The sequence below is a fragment of the Scomber japonicus genome, chromosome 17 (genome assembly GCF_027409825.1).
Source record: "Scomber japonicus isolate fScoJap1 chromosome 17, fScoJap1.pri, whole genome shotgun sequence".
Taxonomy (NCBI): Eukaryota; Metazoa; Chordata; class Actinopteri; order Scombriformes; family Scombridae; genus Scomber; species Scomber japonicus.
In genome coordinates this window covers 29,171,034-29,195,886 of record NC_070594.1, presented here as the reverse complement: position 1 = coordinate 29,195,886, position 24,853 = coordinate 29,171,034, and the positions used below count along the sequence as shown (strand labels likewise).

Here is a 24,853-nt window from a genome sequence, read left to right as displayed (position 1 = left end):
ACCCCCCCCAAAAATTACCTTGCCATTAATTAAGTCAGGGCTTAAAAGCTCGAGCACTCTACCAACAAATGTAAAGACTTCTTAATACTTTCAAGGTTATGTTTAATGGGATTCGTGGAAGTCATGTCCTTCATTACACTTCACTCTTTAAAGCCTTTAAAAGTAGAGAAACAGAAGTGAAGTCATTTCAATAAAGCTACTGCTCTGACAGCGCAAACCTCTGTCATCCCGAAGCACAAGGACTTTTAAGCAAATCCCCTCATTTTCAGAAAAAATATCTTATCATATTTTCTCAAATCCACAAATACTAAAGAGCCATGGCCTCTGGGAACGCTGTTTAATCATTTATGAGTTAATGAAATGATGAGGGAATGTCTACATTTCTTGTATTGCAGGGTGATGAAATTAGTCGAGTTTATTTCTTTCCCTGAACGCAGTTTTTTTGAGGTTGAGTTTAAAAAAAGTTGAAAAGTACCATTTAGAGAGAGAAATGAAAGCCTCAAATACAAAGAGTCAGATTCACACAGGATTTATATTGTCACAGGAGCTCTGCTTTGATCAAAGCACATTCATTAATATGTTAATTAGCACTGGCATTTGATGGTATTAAAGAGAGATTTGTGTCTGTTCTGGTGTCCATCTCTGACTCTTCCAGTGTGTCCTACATGTTGGGGGATTATTTTTGGGCTCTGGGGAGTCAGGATGTCTAGAATAGCAATAGGAGACTGACTCCTCTGCCATCCTTACCCAGCTACACATCTCCATCACGCCCCCTATGGATGATGACTGCTGGACATTTGATTCCAACCTACTGCCCTGTGAATATCTGAGTGACATGGGAGGATGATCCTGTAACTAGTGTTAGAAGAGTTGGGGATAAAATGTCAGTGACATAACCTGCAAACATGTACTTATAATCTGATCTGCCTGGCAACAAGTGGGCTGACCTAACACACGGCCTTGAAGGGTTAACGTAAACACTGGGGTATTTGCAAGGGTACGAGTGGAGGGAGAGGTTTGAGGTGACATGGGACAAACAACAACTGGGTGAAAAGCATCTCAACCAAACCAAATAAATATTAATAGAAGCCTCTCAAAGATTCCTAGAGGTGCAAGGCTGTTTGGGTTTGGGTAGGACAGCTAAATCTTCCAATATGACAAGACTTAGTGCCAGTTATGAAAAATGGTAACACGAGCTCCTGCACTCATTTCAGTGCCAATTCTTTAAACGAGGGAAACAGCTATATATTGGGAAATCCAGCTGAAATAATTATTTGATAAACTGATTCGTCGATAAACAGAAAACTCAACTACAACTACTTAGAGTTACTGTCATTTTAAAGTCAAGTACATTCCAGGAAATGTAACACAATCCTCAATGTGTAGATTTCATGTTTTTCTTTGTTGTATAGACCTTTAATCTCAATTATTTGAATAATTTGGTGGTTTGAACAGTTGTTCAAAAGATATTATTTTGAACTCTGTGAACTTAGATCAAATCATTGATTGTGTTCGGTAGATTCATTGATAATAAGAGTAACTGTTGGCAATTCCTGTGTAAACTTTGATGGATCACTTGTGGATTAACAATGTCTTGGCAATTGACTCTGTGACATCCAGTTTTCCCTTTGAAGTGGAAAAATTTAGTTATTCTACTCTATCTGTCACTGTCACAGATATTATGAATCTAGCTGTTCCAGCTGTTCAGACGTGTACACCGTGTAAAATATACAATCTCAAGATCTCATGTTTGATGGAAATCTTGGAGCTGGGTAATTCAGAAATACCAGGAACAAAATGATTGAATGACAATTGATTAAGGACACATTTGGGATGCACCAAATTTACACTGTGAAATATTACTTAAAGTCTGAAGATGTGACAAATGCCTGAAATCCAGATCAGGATTTGTTTACCAGACAGCATAACATAATCAGAGACCTTGCTATAAGATTGATTACTTCAGCACCGGTTCTCATGAGAACAACCATGAGGGGAAGTTGACCAAAGAGTGGACAGCTGGCTCTCTCTTTAGCTGCTTTATTTCTAATAAGTGACATATGAATAGGAGAATATGATATGTACGGAAATTACTTTGTTTTTTATGGCTGCACCATTATATAAAACAGAAACATTGTAGATGTACTGTGTATCATTTATGCACATTTTTTTGTGTTTTAGCCTGACCATATTTTGAATCTTGTCAGGATCTACAATTTAAAGTTCACTTCTATAAGCTACAACAAAGTTTGTCTGTACAGCATGAGTTTGTGCTGACTGGTGGAGTTTATATCAAAGTCAGTGTAAAGTAAGAATAAAAATATGTGTTCTGAGTTTGACATACCACAGAAAATTGTGTTGTTAACCACTTAATACACGCCCCTGTTTTTTATGCTGTTAGCCTAAACGACATGCCCAAGTTGTGAGCAGCACAGATCCCACATAGTTTGAGACTCAGAGATGTGTCTGGTATCATTGGAAAGGAAACACTCTTGGGATTCTTGTAAAAGTGTCTGTGTGATTCTGTGACTTACTGACAAAGAGTGGCAGAGGTTACAATGATGGGGTTGTTTACTCGTCCATAGGTTTGCCTTTACAATGACATGTGTACAGACATTCAGGGACCTCTCAGCGGGATATAGACACAATGAGGCCACAGCCACATGTCTTGGCTTCATGCAGTCCAAATTTGGAGTCAAAAGACCAAAAGATAAATTTTTCAGAATTATTTTTCAACAGGTATGTCCATGCGTTTTCCTCAGGTCCTTTTTGGAGACTCCAAATGGACACTTGGTTACCAAAGCTGTATAACCACAATCAAACACCTATAACTTCACATCCCCTTTGCCTACAATCAAAATCTTGGTCTCTAATGAAAGCTGACGCCATATTATTATTAATAATATTATTATTATTATTATTATTACATATAACCATATTTTTTTGTTTGGCCATATCTATCTATTTATCTATCTGTTTATTTTGCTATAAGTCATATGTTAAGTCGAAGAAGAACCAACCGTGTACCAAAATGCCGAGTGCGTAATGATATATGGTTCAACTCTTTTACGCACAGGGCGCACGCCGGTTACGCTTGGAGTTTGTTTATGGACAGTCAAACTAATAGCTTAGTGTCATACACTGTTGGAAACCTCTGACTATTGGCTAAAAGGTTATCAACTTCATTTCACCGAATATTTCCATAGGCTAGAACAGCTGTCAATCAAAACCATGTCCTCATTGCCTTTGGAGACATGTACTGCCTAATCCTAAACACCGATTGGCTTGTGTATGGTGTCGTCAGAAGCAGAAGAGGCTCACGGTCGTAAACATCTAGTCACGTGTACTCTGAGATGGACGTGCAGGTCAGGAAATGACGTAAACGGACCGTTTATGTTTGTTATTTGTGTTATTACGTTACGTGTTGGACTAAATACATGTTGACATATTGAGGAAAGTATTTTGGTTTTATGGAAACGGACTTCATATTTCACAAGAATGGATATTTGGCGAGCTGTACAGAAAGTGCTGAGTCATAAGATGATCGTTGTGGATAAAGGGAAGACTTTGAAGGTATGTAGGCATTATAGCTTTTCTTACTTAGCTCAGGGGCTAGCCGAGCTAATCGCTAATACTATTACGGCTGTGAGCAACCATATAAGTCGTGAGTGGTCTTGAATGAATCAGGACAATCTAAGCTTTCCAACGATGTACGGCATGAATATATATGTTTAAGGGTTGGTGTTTAAAACATCCAGAAGAACTTGTGGCTACCTCCTAACATCCGTCCCGTCCCGTAGACGGAACAGCGTGCGTTAACCACCCTGCCAAATTTGAATGATTAAAAAAAATCGCCAAATATATGAAATTAGGCTTCAAAGTTGTGTAAAAATCAGCCTCTTTCTCTGCTCCCAAACGCTGTGGGAGTGCCCGCCGAGTTCGCTGAAACCCCGACCCCTACCGAGTGTCACCTGTCAATCAAAGTCACCACCTCTACCAGAAACATGGACACTATCTCTGAGAGCTTTCTGCCGCTAGCTCAGCTGCTAGGCCAGCGGCTAACTCGGCGGCTACCTCGGCAGCTAACTGAGCAGCTAGCTCGGTGGCTCACTCAGCTAACTGGCTAACTGTAGACTGTAGTAGTAGTAGTAGTGTGCGCTGAATATATTTATACCTCTACAGCAGCAGGAGCGGGTTTATGCTAATCACCGCCACGATTTTCAGACCCTCCCACTAAATCCTGAACACAGAAATCTTGAAACACAGTTTGTGAAGCCTAGCTCCACAATTCAAATCTAAATGGTTGAAATGCTTTTCACACCTTTTTTAGAAATACATTTATGACCCATTTAATGTGTTTCGAAGAAAATGTCTGAATTCACTTTACATGGTCTTTAAGTAGATGGGTTAGGTTTAGATTGATGAGGTCAGAGTCACGATTAAACATTGAGGGGAAGTTTGTTTCTTAAAATGTACCATGGTCAGATGCAAAGGCTTCATTAATAAGAGGCTGCAGTAAATCAAAAACCTAAATAACAAGGATTGTTTTTACCAAAACAAATGAAGGAACTTATGACTCTTTCAATGGTTTGCTTGTGTTATGTGTGTGTGTGTGAAGAAGCATTGTATTTCCTTCAGTACACTGAAGATTCATAATGTATTAGAGTTGGCACACCGAGAGAAGGGAAGCAAGAAGGCTGTCCGGAATGTTCCTGTTTAGCCGCTACCTCCACTTCCCCTATACGCATCATTTAGACACACAAAACCAATACTGCCATGAATTATATATTACTGTATTACTCATCATCAGCTCGCCAAGCTAATGGTAAGAAAAGAGACAAAATCCTTTTTGAAGAGAGCATGAGACACACAGCCAGACAACAACAACAAAGAAGAGGAGCGTTGCAGACGGATGCAGCTTTCTCCACATAATCGTGAATACAAACAACAAGAGAAAAGATGAAGATGAACTGCAGAGGAAATGAGGAGAGAAGCACAGGAGAAGGCAGCTGTGCACAAATCTGTCTCATCAGCTTCTGGCGAAATGAATCTCAGAATCATTTACAACTGCTAGTGAATGCTCAATAAATTGTGCCAGGCTCATTTTGCCAGCACGAAATGACAAGAGACAGCAGAGGATCATTTTAGATGGAGGGGACGGAGAGGAGGAGTGTGCTGGTAGTATATACTTCATCATCAGGGCTTAAAGAACAATTAATTGAGGTACTTCATCCGCCAGAGCATTCTTTAAGCTTGCCTCCAGCTTCTACAGATTTCCACAAATCTCATGTAATCATGGCCAGTGGCATGACATGCATGTAGATATGTTTGTTCTGGTTTGAGTCTTATGAGTTGGACAGACATTCATGGGTAGAGAATTACAAAGCCTGCAATAGCGACATATTTTGATATGCAGATAAGATGGCTCAGTAATTGTTCTTCGCAAATTGTGGAAATGTTCGGAGAAATTATTTCCAGCAAGTACAGACTGCTCAATGAAGTCTTTTTTTCAAAGAGCTTCATTAAAGGAGATGTCAGACAATTGTTTGTTTTTGTTTGGTATAAAATACAACATCATAATCAAAAGGTATTTTATGGGGATGTGATCAGGTTTGATCACTTTGTGGTGGGATATTTTAGTAGGATCGGTTTTATGATATCATTTTGGTTAGAACAAAAAGTCAGAACATTCCACACTGAGTGACAAAATTGCAACTAATTTGTGGGAAAATAATGGTAAGTTTGAGATTTTAGCATATGTAATGAATGATGGGAACCAAGAGGACCGTGTCTTTGGATGTATTTTATTTGATAACGAGCTTGTCACCACTTAACACTTGGCCTACAAGCCAGAAAACACAGCAGTGAGGCATGTTTCTCATTAGTACCCTTCCATAGTCTAGACTCTAGACTGAATAAGGAACCATCCATCTCAAGCATGTCAGTATTTTAGTGGTATTTGTGGCATTTTTCTGCCACACATTCTTTCATTTTTTACTTTCATTTTGGCATTACTGGTCCGTCTTGCGAAATACACGCACTGTCATTTAATCAAATACAACAATCCACCCTGACTCCGAGGCATTTCCAGCCCCACATATAATCTCCATAGGCAGATGTTTACAACTCACAAATCTCCCATTTTTCTATGTTGTGAAATGATTAACAGTATCTGTAGTGATTGATCAAGGCCCTGGATGTTGCTATGAGCTCTCAGTTTGGACAACTGGAGCAGTGACGACTGATGTGGATTAAATATGCTGGATGCTTGAGCAGCTCTTACAGGTCGGACACATCTCACTTTAATCCTGAATACAAAGTTCTCACTGATATGATGGAAAACACAAAGGTCAGGAGACCATGGCAATTGTGGTCAGTCCTACCTCCAGCCTTCCTACACTGTTGCTACATGACAACTAGAGTGCAGTTTAACCAATGAAATTAGAGGCTGGCTTTGTAACCAATTAGGGTTCCCCATAGAGGCCTCGCTTCCGGCAGAGATGTGGCTTATGGGACAGAATGGTTACATGTTTAAACACACAATGGTGCACACACTCATCGATTTTTCACTTGAATAATTACTTGTACAAGGAAGCAGTGGTGGAATGTGTGATATTCAGTTTAATTGCATGACACTAGCTAGGGAGGAACTGATTCCACTGGCTCTCTCTTGAGATCAGCTCTGAAACCTAGACTCAAGAGTACAGGCTGATACTCACTACTAATACCTTTTACGGTGTCAGTTCCATACACTGTACCCCACAGTGTGGACTGAGATCATTCTTCCATGTTTAAGGTACAGGTAGCATGTACTTGTTGCTACACAAATCATCTAAGCTTTCAGAGATGCTCACACACTAACAAGTTTTTCAGGCTCCTGCATTCAGATGGTCAAGAGGGTTTATTGTTCGGTATTCCCGTTTGAATTTTTCAGCTTATTATGGTCAATTCAAAATGCTTCATCGAAACAAGACGCCATAGTTGTTGCAGTTGTTGAAAGTCACCCCAGAATTACAACGTGAATTGATTTTATCTGTAGATCCTGCCCAGCACGCTCAGTGATTGGATGGTCCTTAACATCTCACTTTAGGTTTGTCCATAGACAGTCTTTTAACTTATTTGTAGGCGTGTGGTTATTTTCAAGAAAAGTTAATGTGACAATATTTTTAATCATTTAATACTTGTATTGTATTCCTTGTCTCTAAAGAATTGTAAAAAAGCCACATACCTTATCGTGCCCCAAAATTGCCCCAAATCTAAATTCATCATATAAAACATGGAAAAGAACAAATCTTTACATTGGCGAAGCTAGATTTAGTGGATTTAGTGATGTTTGGTATGCCTGCATTGAAAATAATTCATCAAAAAAATTGTGAATTAATCTTCTGTCGATCGAATGATCTATTTAACCCTTTCAGCACTGAATTACCTACACCGAAAAACAACAACTTCGTCAATACTGTGCATTTTTGCGTAAAGTCGAACATTTGCTTTTAAGGAAATTGATACAGTACAATGTTGGAATACTGATAAGCTAAAATGAACTAGCACACAACCTTTCCCTTTAAAAAAAAACGTCAAGTCATTCCTACTCACTCCTCAGGATGATCTGAGCACGGCTGATCTTCTGCTGATCTCGGGGGAATGGGTGAACTCTTGCAGCAGAAGGCATATCTGTGGATACTTCAGTGATGGTCAGAAAGATATTAGACTTCTCTCTCTCTGAGTTATCCTTTATTCTCTTCCTCAGTCCTGTTGCACAGACTTTCCTTTTCTCTCTTACCTGCTTTGTCCTTTTAACAATTGTTTTCACTCACTTCTTGCCTCTCTTATTTCTTTCCAAGCTTTTTCTTTCTAAATTGCACTTTGTCTTCTTCTCATTCCAGCGTCTGGAGTCTCTGCAGTGGTCCAGCTGTGCTGCAGTGTGTTATAGTCTGCTACTCTGCCAACCGTGGATGTGATGCCAGAGACCATGAGCTCATCAAGAACAAGAAAAAAGTGGGGCAGACGGACAAATGTGTGTGTGGGGAGGGGGGTCTGATGCAATGCTGGTCACGAGCTGTCATGATCCTGATAAACACAAACACACGCCAGACTGATGTGGTGCACTGTCAGCAGGGGTGTTGTACCCCCAAATGTTTACACTCTGATTTCACCCGTGTGACCTGCAAAAACAAACCCATTCTGTCCAGCTCACTGTTTCTATGGGATGAGGAGAGTCTCTCTGTGTGGACCTCCAGCACTCTCTCAGGTCCCCCCCCCCTCCTCCTCACCACAAAGGTTTCACGAGCACCACATGGCGTACTGTTGGCAATGACCGCACAGACACTCAAAATAAATGATGATCCCCAGTTAGTGACTTTTCACAGATCTCCGTGGAGACAAACTTCTGCCAAGTCTGGCTCCGGCAGACAAACAGAGCAGAGAATTACACTCTACTTGTCTGATAAAGACCATTTGATTTTCAGATCTATTAGGTAGAACGTAACTGTTATATTGACTCAAGTATAGTCCTTTAGCATTTCTTGGGCTTTACTTAAGTATTACACTTTTATACTAGTTTATAATTTTGTTTCATTTAAAGGGAAATGTTGTCCCCATTTTTCATACTCTGTATAGTTGGTTACTGGCCAACGGTACATAAAGAATTTATCAATAATTATAAATCTCATCCCAAGATGCACCAAGCTCCTCTCTCCTCTTTATTGTTTCACATTTATGTTCCATTAATGACAATTACTGACTTCACTTCTTCCCTGGAGTTTTTGTGCACTCCCCTCTCACAGGTTGCTGTAGAAGCAATGTACTTCAGGTTCATCTCACAAAGGTAAGTAAGTAAGTAAGTATGCATGTATGTATATATATACAAATGCTTGCAACTGCTGCATTTTATGAAGATGAATTACAAAATAACTATAATAATAATAATCATAACATCACCTTATTAACTAACATTTACACTCACCCCTAATTTAAAGTTTCCTTTATTTCTTTAGACAAACAAAGAGTTTATATTACAATACTATATATAGTTTTTGAAAAGCACTCTAAAGCACCTACTCAAATATGTGGATTTAAACCACTTCTAATAACCCACATTAATTGAGGTATCACTTATTAATCTGTTTTTGAAAACTTCAGTTTAATCTGATGTTTCAAAAATCATTTGATTCAGCAAAGACCTTGATCTAATTGATCACTTACAGCCTTCAGAAGAGATCAGTAATCAGAAATCTGTATCCACAAATGCTAGAAAAGTGTGTGCAAACTGCATCAAACAGCTGATCATCACACAACCACGAGCCTGATCAAGTTCATCAGCAACAAGTTAAGTAACAGATCAATGATTTCAGTCACTGCTAAAACATTCCCTGGTTTCAGCTTCACCAATGTGAGGATTTACACTGTTTGACTGTTGGATTAGACAGCAATTAGAAGACACATTAGGGATGTGAAAGTGTGAGAGATTATTTTCAGTATTTTTGACAGTTTAGTGAGTAAAATGTATGAATTCATGAGAAAAGCTCTTATTGCATGTTTCTATAAAGTGTGAAGTTCACTCACTCTGCTATATGTGTTTGAAGCACACAGACAGAGAAGCACATATATAATCTGCAGGGGTGCTGCACTTCATCCATTCCCACCGATAGATGAGGCAATCATGCTGCTGGTCACATTCCTCCTGCAGCCTTTTCAACACAAACTGCTTTTATAAGCAGTGAGCTGCTGGCAGTCCAGTACCAGCACACAGGTCAGACCAGGACACCGTTGTTTTTCTGAGCCTTTATCTGACACGGCTTTGGCTTTTTATAAAAAGTTGCTGAGGACGAGGATGGACAGAGTGTACACTTCCTTAAACACTTCCTTCCATCTCCTCCTCATTCTACCTTTATACATGTGATGCTGTTTCTGTTCTTCACCTCCTTTCTTTCCTCCTCCCCCTCTCTCTCTGCTGTGACCCCGATAGGAGCGGATTACTGGCCAGACCACAACATAGACAGATGCCCGGCGGCCTGTGACCCATCCCTCCCTCTCCTGATCCCCGTCCATCCATCCTGCTCTACTTTAGCCTTTTTAGAGAGAAAACAGCAACACAGAGAAAACAGTGACTGGATCTTCATTTGTCCAACGTGTGAGATCACAGTTTGGAGACGACATCACATGAAGAGAGTCAGAAGAGGAGAACACTCTCTCCTTCTGACTCTCACATGGTGATGAAGTGAGGACGTGGCTGCTCTCTAGTCATAGTCAGAGCTGCCGATGAAAGAAATAAACACACACATAATGTATACACACACACAAACTCCTAAACTCCAAACTCATCTAAACCATGAATGTGTGTCATGCAAAAAAGAGGCGCACACACACACACACACACACACACACACACTTTCCAAGTGTCAGCCAAATCCACTTGGCTTCCCTCAGATGGAAACTATTCAGTGCTTTGTTCAATAGGTTCAGACATTCCTTCATATCTGTGATGAGTGCAAAGTCAAATAAAACTCCTCTAAAAGGTGCTGCAACACTAAGCTGCTTTTCTGCGTCAACCAAACACACAACATACAATAGAAACTGCCAACTTGTGCGTTTTCCCCTCTTTTTTTTCTCTTTCAGTAGCTGAAATGATGTAGAAGCGCTTCTTTGAATGCCCCACTCACAACTGAACTTCAAAGAGGAATATCAAAGCGGCTGTGATTCCAGATTAAATGAGGCATTTACCAGAGAAAGACATTAGTTTTATCTGCAAGATGACCTATCACAAGTGTTCCCTATTTATTCCTGCTTTTGTAGCATTTCTTTGCAGGATTCAACCATTGTGGAGGCAGATCAGAGAGAAGGAGATAGGTCAATGATAGGCAAAGGTTGTGGGTTGGTTTCCAGAAGCCACTGTATGAGCTCAGACGTAGCTGTAACTAGGAATAGGTGATATGGGCAGAATCAAATATCACTATATTTTCATCTTTTGACTATATTATAGGGATGGCTATGGGTGTTTTTTGATAAATAATCATCAGTAATGTGGATATAATGACTAAGTGGATAAAGGCAGATAGTAAAACAGCCTGCTAAGGTCAGAAAATGACATTTCATTTTCAACACAATCATATTAAGATATTCAAAATCTATAAAAATATCTATAAAATGTGGTGATATTGATATAATATTGATTTAATGCCCAGTCCTAGCTGTAACGGGTCTGTCAGTAGACTTTTTCTGTCCTGTGCTGCTTCTGTTCACTATCTTCAAAGCCAGAAAAAAAAGACAATTGAGCACTCTAACCTCACACACACACACACACCCCCACACCCACACCCACACACGCACACACACTTAATGTAGGCTTGTTTGTGACAGTGGGAGACAGAGGACCACTGCAGCACAGAGCTGTAGGGCTATGTAAATCATGAAGCGTACACTGAGGCTAAAACTAAATCTGCTGCTGTAGAGATATTTGCTCTTCACGGGAGCGGAGGAGGAGAGAAAGCTTAATTAAACACCAAAAACAATGTTGTTCCTCTTCACAGGCGCGCATACTTACTGTTTATTTTAGTGGGGAAAGTTCTTTTTTTTTCTTTTGCAATGGCATTTTCTATGTCTTTTTAAATGAATATCTGATTAATTCTTCTTGTGTTTACATTCTTACTCGCACCCCATACACATCTGACCAATGACAGAAGAGAAAATCCTCACATGGCTTTCAGTCGGACACAAAACCTTTTTTATGTTTGCAAAGGAACTGAAACAATCAGAAGACAAGACGGAAGACAATACAACTCATCCACTGATGCGGATCACAGCAAATATACTCCAAGAGATCCATAGTGGATCCTCACCAAGAGTAAAGAGCAGGCCTCCAACGCAGTCTAAATCACACTAACTCTGACGTCTCAAGTATGTAGTGTGTTTCAACTGCGTAGTATGTGATTATGTGAGAAGTTCCTGGATGGTTTACTAGATTCTCCAGAAATGCAGAGTATGCATCAAGAGCTGACTACTCACACTCACATTACCTAAGATGCAACAAACTTCTGAAAAAAACCCAAAATACAAACGTCACAGATCACCACATCAATGGTTTCAAGTTAGCTACAGCGAGGGTATGCTCGCTTCCTGTTTTCAAAATAAAAGCACCGATTCTATCATTATGGTTTTCTTAATAATAAAAGGTAACGGGTGTTTTATTTTTGACAGGAAAAACTGACAGGAAGTGCGTTACTCACTACGGCTAACTTGAGTGGCTCCGAATTCTCAGGAACAAAACTTTAAACAGGTGTTATTTGGACAAATTAGCGTCACACTGTGGATCTAAAGGGCTACTTTACTTTCTTCCTAAAAAGGTTAGAAATGTGGATAAAGTGGTATATTTACAGAATTAGAGCTAAAATGAAATCAGCTTCAGCCTGCTGATTTCAGCTCGGGTAGGAACGAAATGCATTGTGGGTTATCGTGTAGTTTACTACAGTGTAAACAGTCTGCTTACTATCTGGTCGTTTAGTGTGTAGAATGGAAGTATGTAGTATAGAACTATGTAGTATGTAGTATGTAGTATAGAAGTATATAGTATAGAAGTATGTAGTATGTAGTATGTAGTATAGAAGTATGTAGTATGTAGTATGCGGTTTCGAACACAGCCAAGATGCTCAGTGAGTGGATAACATTGGTGTATTCATCCTGATCTTTCACAGGTAGGACTGACTGTGCTATGGAATCTTATGATTTATATCTCCACTGATAATTGAGCTAGTGCAGCAGAGTGTGAACACTGTCTGGATTAATGTAAACAGTGGAAGATAAAAGCTTAGATAGCCAGTTTAGAGAAGTACACTCTGTAAATCAGCTGTTTATGTCCATGTGTTCGCTCCAACCACAAAACACATCAGCTTTAATGTTTTGCTTCCTCGTGATCCTTCTGTCAAACACGTAACATTCGATACGGTGAAGATGTTGGCGTCGAGCACAAAAAGGCCACAACACACTAAGACATGAACAAATCATTATGTTTACACACTGCATACGTTGCAGTGGAGGTCTAGAATGAGTTATCTGATTCCGACGCTCTGTCACGCGGTGGGATTTTAACACCCACTGAGTGAGTGATGGAGGGTGAAGCCTGTGTGTCGGGAGGATTGTCGGGTCCAGATGCCTGCGACTGGAGCAGGCGCCACTGAGAGCAGCTGTCAGGACAGAAATACAGAAGCAAAACAGTAGGGTGAAAGGGGAAACGCTGTCACCTTCCAGTAGCTTCTGTATGCTGCTCACTGCACCGCTGAGAACCAGGCCCGTGAGGAAGGAGGGAGGAAAGAAAGGCAGTGTGTGAGAAGAATTAGAAAGTAAGAGAGAAAGGAAGCTGGGAGAGATCAAGTGAGGTAAAAAAAAAAAAAAAAAAGAAAGAAGGGGGAAATGTTGGAGAAATAAGAAGGGAAGAAGAAGAGATGAGGGGGCATGGAAGGAGAAAATGAAGGGAGGAAATAATGGGAGCGAAGGAAAGTGCCTGAGGCTGAAGTGTTTGGCAGTAACAGTCTTCTTCAAACGTTACAGTAGGGCTGTACATCTATACCTGGCTGGTTTATTCTATTATCTAATGCTAAATTAATACACTGCCATTAAAAGTCCATTTAATGCTATTTAATTCAGCAGTGATTTTACATTGATTCAGATCATACCTATTCATCAAGTAATATGGATTAGTTTTGAAAATTATACATGAATTTGGTATTTTCAGTAAGTCTCTAATATAAGGGAGGAGTTCCTTGCAAAAAAGTAAAAAAAACTGGAATATTAAATGATATTAAGATTTCAACTTGAAACAATTCATTTTTTGGCCACTTGGGGGCAGCAAAAAGAAGCTGTGAACACAACTCTGTCACCTTTTAAGTTAATATGTTGAACAAAACACATCCAGCTGTTATGTTCTCTGTCCACCTGAAGAGTCACTCTGCTTTAAGCCCTGTTTGTGTTCTCCACCAGCTCCTCACGGATATATGTGGCTATTTAGCTGCTGAATGTTTCCACTATGTTTACCAGCTGGTCATTCAATGTGCTTGTTTGCTGTTTGGTGCTGGGCAGGTTTGCTGAAAGTGGATTTTTATTGGATATTTTTTGATGAAAACAACATTATGTGAACGGTGAGTGAACCAAAACAGTTAAGTTTCAGGGCTGAAAACAAAAACAATAAGCTGATAGACACTAAAGAGCTACATAGATGTTAGAAGAATGGTAAATGGACTGTACTTATATAGTTCTTTCTAGTCTTTTTGACCACTCAAAGCACTTTTACACTACATGTCACATTCACCCATTCACACACATTCATACACTGATGACAGGAGCTACCACACAGAGTACCAACCTGCTCATCAGGAGGAGTTGACATTCACACACACATTCATACATCGCAAGGAGCAGTCATGTGATCCATTGTTTATATGAAAATATTGATGATAGTTTAAAGTAATGGTTTAAGGTGAGTATGTGAATGGAGAACATGATGCAGCTAGCAAACAGGAGAGAGGAGCATCAGCACACAGAGAGACTGAGTTACCTGAAATGTTCAATTTATAACACATGGTTTAAACCCTGGTTACTCATTGATTTAAGATATATTTATAATGTATTAGGAATATATGATATAATAGACTGCACTTTGAGATTTAAATGTAGTTGCATGCAGTTGCAGTTTTGCCCCTTTAGAAATTAGATTTGTTTTTAGGCGTAAATAGAACGGGGGCAGAAAAAGAGGAGAAGCCATTATCTTCTCATTCTAACTAGTTTTGATGACAGTGCACATTGTAAGCAAAACAAAGCACACCTCTCACAGCTCTAAACTATTCTCCAATGAGTTACATTTTGCTTTTATGTGGTCCAATGTGGGATGACAAGAAGCTGGCAAAAGTTCCCTTGAACTCTCTTTGAATGTCTTCTCTCCTCCTGTCTCTTTGATTCTCTCCAACTCCTTTCTCACACACACACACACACACACACACACACACACACACACACACACACACACACACACACACACACACACACATCTTTGCACCATAAGCATGATGAGGCGCATTGGTATCAGGTTAATTAGTGGATGGGATTAGAGTGTGATGAGAGGCATGGCTTAGGAGGAGAGAGGAGAGGAGAGGAGAGGAGAGGAGAGGAGAGGAGAGGAGAGGAGAGGAGAGGAGGGGAGAGAATGGTGTGGGGCATGGCAGGTCATGTTGAACAGCATCTGGATGCTGGGATCACACAAACAAAAGTAGCAATTAAAACCTCTGCTTTGGCTTTGTTGGATTAAAAACTGAAAACACGGAAAGAGCGTGGATCTAGGTATCAATGCCCCCCCCCCACCCCACCCCACCCTCCTCCCACTACATCCAAATGTAGATACACAGCAGGAGGACAGAGCTACGTAATGAGTGCATGTTTCAGAAAAACCAAGGTTGTGGTGTACCACTGAAGTTACAGCCAGGGAATATTTGTGGCAAATTAAATAAGGCCCTATGAATGTGCCTCTGTGTGTGTGTGTGTGAGTGTGTGTGTGTGTGTGTGTGTGTGTGTGTGTGTGTGTGTGTGTGTGTATACTGTAGCCCTCCTGATGCTCTGCATGTTAACCAGCAGCCTCTTGCCATGAGGTCCCTTTTCTATTTGGATCTAGGGGTTTTTATAAATGATCTATAACTGGCAGATGTGAGCTTTTACTGTCAACTCTAAATGGCAGTTTTGATTAAGAAAGGTAGAAACTGCAGCCTTCCTGTCTCTCTGCTGAGCTGGCTGTGATAGATTACAACATTTCACTCTAATCACTAATCATTGTTTCTGGTAAACCTATTAGTAATGTAGTGTAGCTCACTTAAAAACATTTTTATTGTTATGGCGGAGTTTAGCTCAGTGGGAGGAGCGCCTGCCACATGTGTTGAGGCTGTAGTCCTCGCTGCAGGCGACCCCGGTTCGAATCCCACACCGAGCGGTCCTATCCTGCGTGTCATTTCCCCCCTCTCTGCCTCCTGTTTCCTGTCCATCTCTACTAACCTGTCCATTAAAGGCAAAAAGCCCAAAAATATATACTTAAAAAAAACATTTTTATTGTTGACATGTGCCTTCAATTCTTTTTTTTTTCAAGTAATCTTCCGATCTCTGCGGGAAATATTGTATTCCCATAAATTAATCTCAGCCCCCCTTGTGTTTCCTCCCCCTGCTGTTTTACTGACAATGATACTACAGCAAACTACAGGAACAGTTTCGGTTCAATGGTTAGTTATTAGATACATTTAAATACCTCAAACCTTTGGTGCAAAAGTTGCAACCTTGTGCTCTGTTGCTACAATCTTCGTTATAATTGGATCTTTTATTCTTACAAGATAACTGCAGAGAAACATAGCTCATCTGCTGCTCTGTATGGAAAGTTGGATATTTTAAATAATATCCCATCAGGATCATCAAAATGTTGTTCATGGTTTAGGGTTAGGTTGTTGTTCACAATGTGCCTGGCTTCAAGAAGTCTACCAAAACCAGATCAGAATTCCTGAAGGACCACTGCCCAGTGGCTCTGTAGTCATGACATGTTCTAGGATTACATCTGCTCCTCATGAAGTGGAATTATATGAGATTGCTGTGTAGTTCATTGTTTTAACCCCATAGTTCCCAGGCTTGTCATAAAACTGGAGGACCTAGGATTAGACACCTCACTGACTTCCTAACAGGCGGACACCAGGTGCTGATGGTAAGTGGACACACTTCTTTTACCCTCATGACTCCAGTATTATCATCAGGTTTGCTGGTGTACCTGATCACAGATAACAATGAAAAGGTCTACCTGAAGAATGGAGAGTTGGTGACCCACTGGTGTCAGGACAACTTACTCTTCAAGATCAGCAAGACTTAGTTGATAATGGACTATGGATATGTGTTGCATGTCATCCACTTTCTCCCTATTTTTGTATGTCATGTCTTAAGGTATCAAGAAAAGAAAAGCATATTGAGAACAACTGGCAGGATTTTCTCCAGACTCCCAAGTTTGAACTTCTTCAAACAGATACTAAAACTGGTACAAGAAATATTCCTGCCTTATCAATGATATCCAATTCTAATGCTGCATGCAGAAATGATGATATAATAAGTCATGATTTCCTCTAGAGGACTGGTTTGACTAGCTGTCCCAACCTGTGACTAGAGCCCATAAGTCAAGATTGCTTTGTTTTTGTTTTCACAGGTTGAGAACTGGTTTCTAGCACAAACAGACAGACAGGAAACGATGTATTACACGGTTGTAGAACAGCACATGCAACACGCAGAAGTGTACCTGTGTCCTGGGAGTTGAGAACCTCCAGAGCGTGCATCATGGCACTGGCAAACACGTTAGCGTCCTCCTTACTGCCAAAGTTTAGACCGTAGACCTGGCGGGCATCACGCCACTGGTGGAAGGTCTGTGTGGCCTGGTTGTACTTCAGCCCCTTGGGAATGGCACAGTTTATCACCACCTGGAGACGCCACCAAGATAAGGACAAAAAGGACAGAAAAAAAGAAAATGGGATTGTGATTGTTGAGATAAAGTAGGGCTGGGCGATTATGGCACGATTAATTGAACTTTTAACCTTGATTACGATTAATGAACGATTATGTCAACCCTTGATGAACAATGATATTTTGTGATATTTTCACACATAAGTATCTTTAGGGAGTGAAAATAAAGATGTTTTATGGTGTGACATTGTGGTTAATGTCTAGTTCACTTGATTACAACTATGTAAAGATCATGGTTTGGGTTAAAATGATCACTGGAGACACGTTTTCAATTTCCTTAAAGATATGCAACCTTTACTGTCATGGCAACAGTGAACACCACCATTAATTGACATGAGCAAGATTAAGTCCATTAGAGTTTCTAAATGTCGGTTTCCATTATTTTTCGATGAATTGCCCAGCCCAAGATAAAGTATTCATGATTTGCCTTTGTCTCAGGAATCACCAGGAACTCCCAGCTGACTCATTTAGTATAGCTATACTTCTGTACTGCTGACAGAATATAACGTTCTAAATCAGGTTTGGAAAAGTGTTTGTGACAGCACGTTGCCGGCCAACCTGAGATTTATAGCTTTATAACACAAATACAGACGTAAAAACAAGGATGTGTCGTGGTCTCATATGGTCTATCAGTCACACACACTCTCAATCATGGCAATGAAAACTGAGATGATTCAGAAAAACGCTTATAAAGTCCCTCAGTCCAATTAAACACAATTTGACAACAATGAGACACTGGAGTGTGTTAGGTGGTAAAAAGGTCATTTTTACCTGCTTGTAAAATGACTTTACAGTCCTCTTACTCTGTGTTTAAGGTGCTTTCAATGCTAACATCAGGGTTTTTACTGTTCTGGGCAAACAGCCAAGTAGAAATGCCTCAAGCTACTCCTCAGTGAGTTACTGAGACAGAAGTGGGTCTGGAAGCAGGAACCCCAGAACTTGATGGACTGCGACAAGAGCAGACTTTCTATCCGCCATACACAGAATGTCAAAAGCTGTTTTAATTGAAGGATCTTAATTTACGTCATAATCAGTGATTTCTTCTTTTTTTTGGCACCATGAAATGTGGGAATGATGTACAACACGCACATAATTTTGTCAGTGTTCATCTGATATAGCTGAAATACCCTGAAAAGATGTGTAATACGGTTTAATCTTATAATCACTGTGTCATCTCATGTCCAAACTAATAACAGGCTGAATTTAAAACATTCCCCAACAGGGAGAAAGCTTATCTTATCAGAGTTGGTAAAAATTTCAGAATCCTGATGGTAAGACTTAGGGATTAATCTGCACTTCACAGACATCATATTCCTCCCGAAGGCATAATATTGTTTTTGCTAATAAACAGCTCAACTAGCACTAAAACCTGTAACTAATCTGCTAGTTTATGGCACTATTATGCCCTACTATTATTTGAACCAGTCAGTGAATATACTAGATATTCAGTGAATATACTAGATATTCACTGACTGATAATCAGTCAGTGAATAGATAATCACAGTTTCTGTGATTATCATTATGACTCTCTGGCAGGCGGGCATGGATTCATATAAGCGCTCTTTTATTGTTGATGGACCAGGTAATAAAACAACCAGCCGTTAAACGTGAGGAGAAATGGAGCTGGTGTCATTTAGAGTAGATTATTGGAGTCAGCAGCAAATAAAACAAATACAGGAAATGTGCATCTTATAAAAAAGTGGAGACCTAATAATCAGTCTGGAGCTTGATGACAAACACAATCCAACATTAGTTATAAAGATCACACTTCTTCCATTGTTTGTGATTTTTGTTGATTTTGGGAACAAAGAAGGATACACATTCTCAAAAAGTGTTGAGGTTCTTTTATTACCGCAGCAGCAGAGAAAACCAGGACTTAACATAAGACAGACTTTTATCAGAGTGAGGCCTTTATTCTTATTTTCTCTTTTTTTAAAGGATGTTTTCTCATGTTATCATTTCCTTTCTATGTATCTGTTTATCTGGCTTGGAGACCTTTGTCCAATCTATAAATCAATTTCGAAACATAAATAGTAAAGGAGTCATGCCCATGACCCATGGGGGCAGTAAGTGCTAATTGGGGATCCAAGGCGCAGAACTACTTTTATCATCTTTTTCAGTCAAATGTTGGTAATCATTTAACATTTTTCCACCACAAGTAAAAGCACAATCACAACTTCAAGATTCACTACACATGTGAAACAATGGCTTACACAACAACAAAGATATGAGCACTAAGTCACTTTAGATTGGATTGATTTGTTAGATCTATGCTGTAAACCAGGTACAACCATGGGCCATTTTTTGCAGGATTATTCATTGCAGCTCATATTTAGTGTGTGCTTGTTGTTTAATTTAAAAATGAAATGGACTATTTAAGATTGTGTCATTTTCCCCGTTAATAACTGTGGCTAACAGGGTTATTAAAGACTGTGTAAAGTGAATTCAGACATTTTCTTCTAAACACGTTAAATAGGTCATAAATGTATTTCTAAAAAATGTGTAAAAAGCATTTCAACCATTTAGATTTGAATTGTGGAGCTAGGCTTCACAAACTGTGTTTCAAGATTTCTGTGTTCAGGATTTAGTGGGCGGGTCTGAAAATCGCTGCGGTGATTAACATAAACCCGCCCCTGCTGCTGTAGAGGTATAAATACATTCAGCACACACTACTACTACTACAGTCTACAGTTAGCTGAGCTAGCAGCCGAGTTAGCCACCGAGCTAGAAACTGGATTAGCCGCTGAGCTAGCAGCCGAGTTAGCCGATGAGCTAGCCGCCAAACTAGTAGCAGAAAAATCTCAGACATAGTGTCCATGTTTCTGGTAGAGGTAGTGACTTTGATTGACAGGTGACACTTGGTAGGGGGCGGGGTTTCAGTGAACTTGGCGGCTGATTTTTACACAACTTTGAAGCCTAATTTCATATATTTGGCAATTTTTTTAAATCATTCATATTTGGCAGGGTGGTTAACAACACACTTTTCTGTGACATGACAAACTCAGAACATATTTATTCTTACTTTACACAGACTTTAAAGTACATCCACTCCATTTATGGTTGTTTGAAAGTACTGTTACTGTTATCTTGGAAGGAAATAGCATGGTCACACCATTTCTGTGAGCTATGTGTGTTTGTGGAGAACAAATCTGTTCTGGTCTAATGGGTTAAAATTGAGGAATTAAAAACTAATATCTGGTAGTTTTACTAACTAATTTCAGCACCATGTGTTGTTCATCCAGTACATAGTTTGAATGCTTCTCCTGGTGTGGAGGCAATCGTAGATGTAACAAGGTTATATTTGTTGGGACTTACACAAGCTTTTAGTTTATTTTATCAGTAGGGTTGTAAAAACGTTTTGTTGGAGGTCCAAATTGGGCCCAAAGGCAGGGTATGTTTGCTTCAATGAGACACTCTGTATACATCACATCTGTTACATCGCTTTCATATGTATCGAACTATGTATAACTATTTGGCCAGTATTGAAAAAAGAAGAAGCTTTTATTTGAGAATTGATGGTAATACAGAGGAGTTAAGAATGAGGAGAAAGAAGCATCATGACTCATCCTGCTCTCTTCCTGCAGCCTCACCGGAAAACTAAGACTATAAAACAGAGAGAATTGTGGGATTGCTGAGACAGTGCGTATTGCCCTATGGGAAGGAATTGCTCACATGCTGTCTTCACACACACACACACACACACACACAGTATCCTCAGGACGTCCCCATCTAGTCTTTATCCTTTTTCTTCCAACATCTACTTTCTTTATTTTGGGTAAAGTCCTGCTTGGGATGCTCCCACTGTGTATAAACTGATTGTGCTTACCATCACACACACACACACACACACACACACACACACACACACACACACACACACACACACACACACACACACACACACACACACACACACACACACACACACACACACACACACACACACACACACACACACACACACACACACACAAGCTCATTTAAGCTTCTTCCTGCATCTCCCAGCATAGTGTGAGCATGCTCATACAGTATATGAGCCTCTGTGTGTATGGCTGTGCTTGGCTGTATGTTGTTTAAATGCTCCTGGGAATAAGAGCTTAGCAGTCGATGGGATGTGCTGACATCGGCAAGATTTATAGGAATTGGGGAGTTGAGAAGAAAACAGTTGAAGACTCAGGAAGAAGGTTGAGTGGAAGGTCAGGTTACACGTGTACGTTTGTTTCTACGTGATTCTGAAGAATGTTGGTGTGTAACTCCACTTTTACCATTTTTCTTCTTCATGTCAGTTTCCTTCCCAAAATGTTCCAGCACTGAATGAAGAAGAAACATTGTCTGTGTACTTTAACAAGCAGATGGCAACAAAACACACACAAATTTCTCTCAAAACTCTTACAAGTGACTGAATAAGCGTCATGAGCAGGAGATAAAAAGGCAATTACACCAGAGATTCTTCTTCTTTTTGGCTCTGGCTCTTCAACTTTATCCTTAGCTGCTGCTGACAAATGAATTGTCTTGAAACTGTATAAGTTGTGAATTAGATTGAACAAGTTGTCACATCAATATGAAAGATTTGCAGGGTTTTACAACCTGTAATATGTGATACACACTTGTAGATAGAAGTTATAGCTGAATAACTGCTATCATGTGTTACAGTCACTACTTGTACTCACCACAGGATTCTCTGACCATGTAGTTATATGTTACATCACTGGATACATAAAAGTGAATATTTTGATATACCATATTTGGTAAGAGTATGCTTTGCCTTCCTTCTTTCACATCCAACACTTTTTATAAACTTACAAGTCCTCTCTTTGTTTGGAATGGAGCGTGGTTTCTTCCTCACTCATCACATTGCACACAGTCCATGTTCAACATGTTCAGTCTGCTTTATAATGATTGTATATCACATATACAGAGGGTTGGATGGATGATAGGAACAGCACATTCTAATGCTGAGAAAGCTTTTCTAGTCTGTCAGCTGCTGTATGTGTCAGTCTGTTTAGATTACAAACAACAACAATTGAAGAATAAGTTATTATAATATAAATATAAAAACATTTTTCAATTATAACTGGTTGAGAATTATTATTGAAAAACAGGATAAGGAGTCAACAGCCATACTAGCAGCTTTGTGAGGCTGTATCAAGGCTCAGCAGTGCTTTGAATACAATACTAATGTCTGCATGCTAACAATGACATTTTGACCTGATGATGGAAGATCACTGAAGTGTGGTAATCCATTCAGTACAGATGTTTCCATTATGTGTTGTGTTTCTATTTTTGGTGGTGGTTAAACCTTTGTGTTTATGAGTATATTACTGATTGTGTCTAACCAAAACTTAACCAGCAGTACTTTCTAATCAGTTTAAACAAGTCAGCTGATTGACAAAATATCTATTTAAAGGCATAATCTCCATTTATGACTGTTATTCCAAAACTCGCCCTGTTTTGTAGAAAAGGATCAAACCAAACCATGTACCATTCCAGCCCTAGTGTTCAGAGACAACCCAGCCCCTCCCCATCTCATCCACTCACCTGATGATCCTGGATCTTGCGCCCCACTACACGGAAGGCGTTGTTGCCTGTGTGGTGGTAGATGTGGACTCTGCTGAAGCCCGTGGAGCCGCCTGCTGGGACCCACTTCTTATTGGCATCATCATACACCATGACAGCGGCTCGTGCCTGGCAGATACTCTGTTCACTGAGGAGAGACCAGACACGCATACACAAGATGTCATTTTACATCTAGTTCCTTCAGACAAACAATCTGATCATGTGGTTCACCTGGCTTTTTATCATTTTGTGGGTGTTTCCTATTGGAAGAATTTTCAAAGTTAAGACATTACATTCATAACATCTTTATGAACCGTAATTAAAAAGACAGTCAGTACGACTCCACTACACTAAATAACTCACTGCTTAATTTAATGGAACCACTGATGTCAACTAACCATTCATTTCTTTCTTCCTTCACCGGAGAACACAGAAGAAATACTATTGTGATATTTCATATCTATGTATTAATATAAGTAAAGTACAATATACAAGTAAAGCCTAGTCATGTAACTGCATGTGTCTCTTGTGTAGTTTCATGTGAGATATTGAAAAATAATGATATTTGCTTCATGACTGGCTGCAGTTGGTTTTGGTCACTACATAGAGAGTTTGGTCACTACAGAGAGTTTTGGTCACTACATAGAGAGTTTGGTATTATATCAAAAATGTATTATATCAAAAATGTTTGCCAGCCACAGTGTCTGTCAGTGTCCACATTAGTCCATGAATCAGTCTGTTGTCAACTATTCTGATAAATCGATTGGTTGTTTTCAGTCATTTTTTAAAGAGTCCACATTTTGTGATTCCAGTGCAATATCACAATTTCATGTATACTACTCATTTCAGTTGAAAGTGCAATAAATATATATAAATACATATAAAAATGTATGTACATACATATCTACATACATACACACATATATATATATACACCCCACACAAATACACTGACACACACACACACACGTATATGTATGTACAATAATAAAATCAACTTAGGTACTTAGGTATCACTCAACACCAATTATTACTTTTGTACATAATTACTATTATATTGTATTTTTTAGTACTATTGTATTGTATTGTTTTTGTACTTATTATGTATTGTTCTTTATTCTTTTTATTGATGTTCTTCTATTTTTACTGTTCACTTTGCTGCTGTAAGAATGGACATTTCCCCACCATGGGACTAATGAAGGAATATCTGATCTTAGTTTTTATGTTCTTTAGGTTTCTTGGCCTTTCAGCATCTTGGGACCATATTGGTAATAAGAGTTGTCATTTTCAAAATGTTATTTTATTGATTTTTGGGTTTTGTGTCCCATCTTACTGCTACTTTTATTATGATTTTAACTATTTATTATATCTCTCAGGGAATGCTGTAATGTCTCTCAGCCTGTGAGATTTGATTATTTACTTTATCCCTCTATATGTATTTAATGACTTTTGTGTTATTGTGTAGATGTTCATTATTTTATCATATATTCATGTATCTACATGGCTGGAATGACAATAAAAAACCTTCATCCTTGATAATCCATCAAATCAATCAATCAAACATTTTATAGATCACACAACTAATGGATTGGTTGTGAGTTGAGCGTAGCTATGTGACAAAGAAGTGACAGACTGCACGGAGGGAAGCACTCAATTATTCATCACATGACTACAGCTACTAATACCAGAGAACCAGAGAGATGAGAGCACATCAGCAGGTAGACGTCTCTCTGTGTGTGTGTGTGTGTGTGTGTGTGTGTGTGTGTGTGTGTGTGTGTGT

At 39.4% G+C, this 24,853-nt stretch overlaps 1 protein-coding gene across 3 annotated transcripts in view; it reads right to left on the bottom strand.

Annotated features, from left to right (window-relative positions):
* Positions 1-23,187, bottom strand: part of enah (ENAH actin regulator) — a 69,213-nt gene extending 46,026 nt beyond the window's left edge. For all 3 annotated transcript variants that reach the window (XM_053336882.1, XM_053336880.1, XM_053336881.1), the window contains exons 1-2: positions 23,056-23,187; positions 17,297-17,474 (exon numbers count right to left, since the gene is read on the bottom strand). In XM_053336882.1, the coding sequence (XP_053192857.1) occupies positions 17,297-17,474; positions 23,056-23,187 (310 nt within the window). The remainder of the gene's footprint in view (positions 1-17,296; positions 17,475-23,055) is intronic.
* Positions 23,188-24,853: the final 1,666 nt, after the last annotated feature.